This window comes from Triplophysa rosa, linkage group LG19 (assembly GCF_024868665.1).
Source record: "Triplophysa rosa linkage group LG19, Trosa_1v2, whole genome shotgun sequence".
NCBI classification, from domain to species: Eukaryota; Metazoa; Chordata; class Actinopteri; order Cypriniformes; family Nemacheilidae; genus Triplophysa; species Triplophysa rosa.
In genome coordinates this window covers 10,878,181-10,886,555 of record NC_079908.1, presented here as the reverse complement: position 1 = coordinate 10,886,555, position 8,375 = coordinate 10,878,181, and the positions used below count along the sequence as shown (strand labels likewise).

Here is an 8,375-nt window from a genome sequence, read left to right as displayed (position 1 = left end):
TGAGTGTCACGTCAGTTTTATTTATATAGCGCTATTCATAATGCATGTCATTTCAGAGCAGTTTCATAAAAAAAGTGCCTTAGCAGTCCCAGAGAGCAAGCCAAAGGCAATAACGGCGAGGAAAAAATACATAAGAGGTTTAGATAGACAAGGAGAAAACCTCGAGAGCAGCCAGCCAGGCACAGAGTGCACATTATACATACGCCAACTATTTTCTAGTTATATGGCATATGTTTATTGAGTAAATTATAAAAAAGCAATATGTTAACTTAAGACAATAATACAATTTTAGAGAATATCAATAGGCTGACATTTTGTCATCTTAAAGGTAAAGTCAAAGTAAGTTGACCCAAAAATGATTTTTTTTTCATCATTTACTAACCCTCATGTCATTCAAACGTGTATGACTTTCCTTCTTCAGCAGAACACAAAAGAAGATATTTTGAAAAATGTTGGTAACCAAACAGTTCTTGGAAACCATTGACTACCATAGTAGGAAAAATTACAATGTTAGTCAAATGTGCCCCAGAACTGTTTACTTTTCAACATTCTTCAAAATATCTTCTTTTGTGTTCAACAGAACAAAGAAAATTTATAAAGCAATTTTTCCTACTATGGTTGTTAATGATGGACCAGAACTGTTTGGTTACAGACATTCTCCCAAATATCTTTTGCTGTGTTTATCAGAACACAGACATTTATACAGATTTGGAACAACTAGGGTGTGTAAATGATGATAGAATTTTCATTTTTAGATTCAATTTCAATTTATTGTCATTGCACATGTACAAGGCAACGAAATGTGACCTCTGCATTTAACCCATCCAGAGAGTAGTGAACACACGTACCCCCGGAGCAGTGGGCAGCTATCACTACAGCGCCCGGGGAGCAAGTAGGGGTAAGGTGCCTTGCTCAAGGGCACCTCAGTTGTTACCCGCCGGCCCTGGGAATCGAACCGGCAACCTTCTGGTCATGTGTCCGACTCTCTAACCATTAGGCCACAACTGCCCCCCATTTTTTTTTTTTTTTGGGGGTGAACTGTTCCTTTAAAGCTTTATAGAAAGTAGCTGTATTTTGAAATTCATAGAAAACTTAACAGGTAGTTGATGTAGCGATGATAAAATAGGGCTGATATCATCAGTCCTGTAGGAAGTCTGTCTGGTGCATTTTGAACCACTTAAAGCTTGTTTTACAGGTATGCTTAATGCAGGACACCTAGCCAAAAATGCATTACGATAATCCAGTCTTGAGGTCATAAATGCTTGAACTAGCCTTTCTGCATTAGAGACCGAGAGCATGATTCATACCTTGGCAATATTTCTGCGTTCAAAGAATGCTGCTCTAGAAACGTTGAAAGTGTGATTTTTCTAAAGACAAATGGCTGTCAAGCGTGACACCAAGGTCTTTATCTGTGGAGAAGTATGAAGCTAGGAGAGTTGAACCAGAAAGAAAAAGGTCCAAAGAACACGAGAAAAGAAGAACAAGTGTAACTTGGGCTGATCCATTTCTTTCTCTAATTCTCATAATCGTGTTGTTTTCCTGGGCTCAGTGATTTTAGGTGAGCGTGAGTCACAGTCTCTATGCCGGGCTATATATAGAGGGCTGACTACATGCAAGCACAGCTAAGCGGACGACATGCAAGCTCGCCAGTAGCTCGCCAGCAGCCCGCTTTAGCCCCGCTCCACACACTTGGAGCACAGAACCGGTGGGCTCAGAGTCTGCTAAAGCTTACTGCAGCTGACATATCAGACTTTGAAAGCTAGATTTGGCAAGCGAGCAGGCTCATGGTTGGTCTCGGTTCAGTTAAATCAGGTTTCCAACACTGGAAATGGATGAGTAATATATTTGCTTACGTAAATATTCCTAATTATAATAAATATAATACAATACATATGATTCTTTATGTGCATACATACACCTCCATAAAGTGACTGGAACTGTTTTTGTAGATTCAAACTCCCGAGTTATTTCAGCACCATGGACAGATACACAGAGAAGTCATTGAAGTGATGCTAAAGCACCAAACTCTGATGAGCTAGTCAAACTGGTTAAATCTGTGAGACAAACGTAGTGATTTCACCATCTGGCCTTCCATCTGTCTGGCTATACACATTTGTGGCTCATTTTCAGCGTTAGGGTGTAACTAACTAAAAGTAAAGGTGCCACTAACTTAACTAAATTTTTAAGAGTACGACAGTAGCTCAGTAGTTGCTCAATTGCAACCAACAGCTCACTCCTTGAAGCACTATGGTGGCTGACACAGAACTAAGATGTCGTCAGGTTTTCGCTTCTTTGCCGAATGAGATATTTAATTCTGTAGAGCAGTTTGTACGTTTAGGGCTACTATAGAAACAACATGGCGAATTCCATGTAAGGGGACCCACGGTGTTGGTAGATAGAAATAACTCATTCTAAGGTAATAAAAATATAACGCTTCATTATGTAAGCTCTTTATACACCTCTGAAGACATAGTTATGTATATTATATTGCATTTCTGTCAATAGATCCTGCTAAATCTTCCACATTGCGTGTTTAACCTTCCTTTTTCTCACATTAGCCCTTAACTTGATCTAGCCATTGCAAAAAGCTTGTGGGCACAAAATCTTTTGCAGCAACATCCGTTGGTGCACTTCTGAATGACACTGTCCAAACACAGCAGTCAGAAAAAATGTTCTCTACAAGCAAAGAGAAAACCCTTTATTGTTATGCGTTTATGTGCACGCTCACATGCCTTGCTCAGCATTCTCTTCGGGTTTCCGCTATTGAACGTGAGGTCAGGATGTGGTTGTGAAATCGTGTTATTGAAAGCCCCTTGTTGACACAGCCAAAAGCCAATAAACTTGTTGTCTGTCAATACCAGTGGCCAATATGATTTTTCACTAAATCTGGATGCATATGATATACAGTTGTGCAAGTAATGCAATGTAAAAGCTTATGTCTCAATGCTTTAAATGAGCTTTTAATTAGATTACTAATGAGTCTAGAATGATTACTTAGGAGTTGGCCTGAATAACGAAACTAATAGCTAAACGGCCAACAAATTCCCAGCATACGTGGGACCACCATCAGTACCGTTTAAATATCATCCCAGGTGGATGAAGTTGGTTGAAAGAATGCCCAGACTGAGCAAAAGCTGTAAAAACGCAGCTATCCTAAACAAGAATCCGAAACACTTTAAAGTACTATATACTAGAGATGCTCCGATATATCGGCCAGTAATCGGTATTGGTCGATAAAAGAACATTTTCACACTATTGGCTATCGGCCGAAAGTTTAAAACCAGCCAATGATCAAGACCGATATACTGTATATCCTGTCAATCAAAAGAGGACAGGAAAATGCAACAAATTTGTGCTCTGAATATAGAAAATGTTAATAAACACACCACCAGTTTGATGTTCAATATTAATAGTCATTATATGAGTTAATAACATTCAGAAAGTTAAGAAATATTAATTTGATATTCGAAGTCGGTATTGACAGATATTACTTTGAGTAATCGGCTGTCGGTATCAGCGGAGAAATTTTGTATCGGCAAACTAACTATAAAATAATTACAATTATAAAATTTAAGTTTTATCAAAGAATTTATAAAAATGTATAAAATAATTCCTGTATTGGTCAGTATCGGCAGATATCACTCTTGAATAATCGGCTATCAGTATAGTGGAGAAATTAAGTATCGGTGCATCTAGTATACACTGTAAACAATATTTAAGAATAAAAATTTAAATGATAAACTAACTATAAAATAATTACAATTATAAAATTAAAGTTTTATCAAAGAATTTATAAAAATGTATAAAATAATTCCTGTATTGGTCAGTATTGGCAGATATCACTCTGAATAATCGGCTAGTGGAGAAATTAAGTATCGGTGCATCTAGTATATACTGTAAACAATATTTAAGAATAAAAATTTAAATGATAAACTAACTATAAAATAATTACAATTATAAAATTAAAGTTTTATCAAAGAATTTATAAAAATGTATAAAATAATGATCATATTTTAATTTGTTGTTTAATACCATTAATTTGTTGATGTACTTTGTGTTTGGGAGACAGAATGAAGAAATCTGTTTTTGAAAGAAGAAAAATGCTGCGTTTTAATACTGCAGTCAGAAGAATCTAGGTCAGATTGCTGGCACACTATAGCTGAGTCTTTCCAAACCTCAGCTCTTCAGTGTGAAGATGGACTTGGTCTCTCTGTTGGTTTGTTTTCTTCCGCATCCCCAGTCTTGCCCCTTCTCTTTCTCTTATTCTGCTCTTAGGGTCTCTGTTCAACCCTCCACGGGGAGTCGACGTGTGATGTGTATGTATGTAGGTGGCAGTTAAGCAATGCGAAGCGCTAAAACTATACACTTCAATTAGCACGTTGCTGATTCTGTTAGTCCCTCACATCTGCTGTCTCCATGTGCCCCAACTCACTAGTTATCTTCCCTCCTGCTTCTGCTGTCATAGCCCAGCATTGGCAGTCATGCTCCGGGATTCTTGAAATGTCTTTGTTTAGTGCGGGATCACATGTACATTTGCTGTGGATGATTTCGAATGCACTGTATAACTCAGGATATAGAGGTGTTTCTTTGTGCTGTAACCGTGAAAACCGTGTGTGCCTTGAACCCGGTTCGTGCAAGCGCTCGCATGACGGGTTTGATTGTGATGGAAAGTAGTATCGAGTGTTTAGATAATGGTATTGATTTTGGGACTTGATACCGAAAGCCCTTATCTGTGCAGTGTAGGACCATTAACACATCAGCAGTGTGTGTGTGTGTGTGTGTGAGCGTGTGAGCACCTTCTTTGGTTGGTCTTCTTCTCTGAAGAGTAACTAAATGGTAAAAGTTGGTTTGTTTTTTTTCTTTTCTTCCATAGACAAACATCCCCTTTCTCCAGAATGTGTTGGGTAATCATCAATTCCTGAACGGGACAGTGGACACTCAGTTCATCGATGAGAACCAAGATCTCTTCAATCTCAAACCAGGCCAGAACCGAGCCCAGAAACTGCTCCATTACCTGGGTAACGTTTTAATGAGTGAATGATTCAATGCATGATTCACTAAACCGAATGATTCAGGCGGATCAAAGTAAAGCAAAATTAAACTTGTTAGTCATCAAATTAGAGAAAAGATGAAGTGTTCCCATTATGAGATATTTAAATTCAATACAGTTAATACACAGAGAACTTTAAATCCAAGCCAAATGTTACTACAGACAATTTGTGCAGCGAGTTAGAGATACAAATTTAATTAACAGCGCAAATATGGTCTAATGCAGGGGTCTTCAAACTTTATGATGTCTAAGACCCCCAAATAAGGTCAGGCACCCCCTTTTTAAACTACATATCCATCTATAATTTTTTATGTGTAAAGAAACATTTTTTTATTTTTTTATTTGTAAGATAAATAGTAAATGTGATATTATAAAGGCAACATAGTGTTAAATAGCTGGCTACAGTTATTATATATATATGACCTTGAAGACATTGATAAAATATGTACTGTAGCAACTTTTACTCAGTGTGAAAAAAGGAACTATAAGAACTCATTAGAAAGATACAAATAAAACAATTCTAGAAACCATGCATGTAGCAAAAAAGCAGTAGACTTTCACAAGTTTTGCTTTATCTTTTTTCCTGAATTTCTTTGGGGACCCCTTTCAACATTCTGGAGGCCCCATGGGGGTCCCTGGACCACAGTTTGAAATCCTCTGGTCTAATGTTTTTAATTTAGGACAGATGTATTTAATACAACTTGAAATTTAAGAGGACACATTTAACCTCCTCAGTCCCAAAATTAGAAGATTTAATGAACAATACTTAGTTATCATGGTTATCATTTTAACACAATAGTTAGTTATTTAGTTAATTTAGAAACAACACACTTGATTAAGCTCTCCAGCACAAATGGCCTGTCAATATAAACTGTGAAACACAGAAGTGTGTTTGACAGCATACTGTAACTGTTGCCTTTGATTAAACACATTTGTCAGGTACCATCAGGGTAATGTCACATTTCTTTCAACATTCCTTATGAAGACATTCAAGTCAAGAGGACATTTAAGTCAAGAAGTAATTTGGGCTGCAGAGACTTAACTCGTCCGCTTTGTATTAAAAAAGCAGAGGTGAATGTGAAGCAGTCTTGACAACTTACGTGTTGATTGCATGTGCTAATCCTTCAGGTCATGTTATGGTGAATGGCCCGACTACTCCGATACCTGTCAAGGCTAAGCCTTCCCCCATCGATCCGGTCATCCCACCAGTGCCTCTTGGTAAGCTACACACACACTTAACTTATCTCATATTTTCACACACTGTCAGTTTCTCACACTTACAGACTCTGTGTGATCTGCCTTTGCAGTGATATTTCATTGATGCACTGCAGACGGCATGTGGTGGAGTATTTTTATTCCTTAAATAGGCCATTCACACCGTAACCCCTGATTATATTGGCAATGTTGAAAGGGGAAAATATTAAAGTGTGTGTTTATTAAACAATCATGTCCCTTTTTCTGATTCACTGTGAGGATTTGATTGTTTACTAATACTAAACAATCTAATACTAAGTATGTGTGCCAAGAGCAGAAAAATCAATTGCTTGCGTCTGGAAAAACTACTCAGTCCTTTCTGGGTAATGTGTCTGTTAAAGGGATAGTTCACTCGACAATAATTGTTTTCTCATCGTTTATTCACCCTGTTGTCATTCCAAACCCGTATGACTTTCTTTCTTCTGCAGAACACAAAAGAAGATCTTTTGAAGAATGTTGGTAACCGAACAACATTGGCCCCCATTTAACTTCTATTGTATGGACACAAAACCACTGAGACATTTCTCAAAATATATTCTTATGTGTTCCACAGAAGAAAGAGTCGTATAAGAGTCAACGAATTAATTCATTTTCATTTTTGTAGAACTGTTTCTTTAAGATGTCTACTGTGGTGTATGTTTACGTGAACGCCAGTGCTGATAAAAAATAGCGGTTCGTCTTTTTTGTTCCTTCTCAGTGTGGTATTTGTGATAACGTCTGTATTGTTAATTGGCTCTGCGTGTGTTTGTGCAGGTGAGCCACCAGTAGGTTTCAGGGATGTGTTGCTGAGAGAGGGTCCAGATGGTTTCGCGAAGGCGGTGCGTGCCCACCGGGGTCTGCTGCTCATGGACACCACGTTTAGAGACGCCCACCAGTCCCTCTTGGCCACTCGCGTACGCACTCACGACCTCAAGCGCATCGCGCCGTTTGTGTCTCACAGCTTCAGCAACCTATTCAGCGTGGAAAACTGGGGAGGTGTGATACCAGTTGCGCACTATTTTCTGTGCTTGTCACGTTTTGCCTCTCTTTCCTTCCTCCCATGCTCTTTGGCATAAATCTCTCTCTTGCATTCTATAAACTAACCCAGCCTATCACAGACTCACAATTTTTTATCATTACGAGTGAAAATACATAGTAATACCAGGGTCCAAGGCTTGGCCCCAGCCTTACGATGCAGAAATATTCACTCATAATTCTGCTTTAAAGGGATAGTTCGCCTGAAAATGAAAATTCTGTCATCATTTACTCTGTAAGAGTTTCTTTCTTTCGCAAAACATAAAAGAAGATCATTTGAAGAATGTTGGTAACCGAACAACAGCAGTACCCATTGACTTGCATTGGTTTTATGTCCATACAATAGAAGTGAATGGATTGTTCGGTTACCAACATTCTTCAAAATATCCTCTTTTGTGTCCTGCAGAAGAAAGTAAATGATGACAGAAATTTCATTTTTGGGTAAACTATCCCTTTAATAAAGCGACGCTAATGCATTGGATTTAAAAAATGTCACAGTGAAAGAAAAATCAAACCATGCTTCTTTTAAATTTCCTTGTCTTTTCCCCTCATGCTGGGTTTTCTGATTTGTTGTTTTTCTGCTTTGTTCCAGGCGCTACGTTTGACGTGGCAATGCGTTTCCTGTGCGAGTGTCCTTGGAAGAGGCTTCAGGAGTTGAGGGCCCTGATGCCAAACGTTCCTTTTCAGATGCTTCTGCGAGGTGCCAACGCCGTTGGATACACCAACTACCCTGACAACGCCGTCTACAAGTAAATAACGTGCCGTTCGCAGCCGGAATGAACTTGTCAAGTGTCTTTTTACAGATGCGAATCGCAGGGAATTGAAGCGTAGCTCCTTCAATGATTCTTTTGGTACTTTTGAAGAAGCACTTTAACTGCATGTTGCCACGTGAATATACAGTCTGTAATTACATTCTGCTGATTTACTGTCGGTGTCACGCTGCAGCGCGAGAATAAAGTGTCGTTACAGAAGAATGCAAGCGTTCAGGAACCCTTAATGAAAGCAAATGTTATAAATCACTGGCTTCCAGTATTTAAAACAAAACAGAACCTGTATT

General features: G+C 38.4%; 1 protein-coding gene across 1 annotated transcript in view; it reads left to right on the top strand.

Annotated features, from left to right (window-relative positions):
* Positions 1 to 8,375, top strand: part of pcxa (pyruvate carboxylase a) — a 109,469-nt gene that overhangs the window by 82,837 nt on the left and 18,257 nt on the right. Inside the window, exons 11-14 of the mRNA XM_057359844.1 lie at positions 4,874 to 5,018; positions 6,179 to 6,268; positions 7,058 to 7,279; positions 7,911 to 8,067. Coding sequence (XP_057215827.1) covers positions 4,874 to 5,018; positions 6,179 to 6,268; positions 7,058 to 7,279; positions 7,911 to 8,067 — 614 coding nt within the window. The remainder of the gene's footprint in view (positions 1 to 4,873; positions 5,019 to 6,178; positions 6,269 to 7,057; positions 7,280 to 7,910; positions 8,068 to 8,375) is intronic.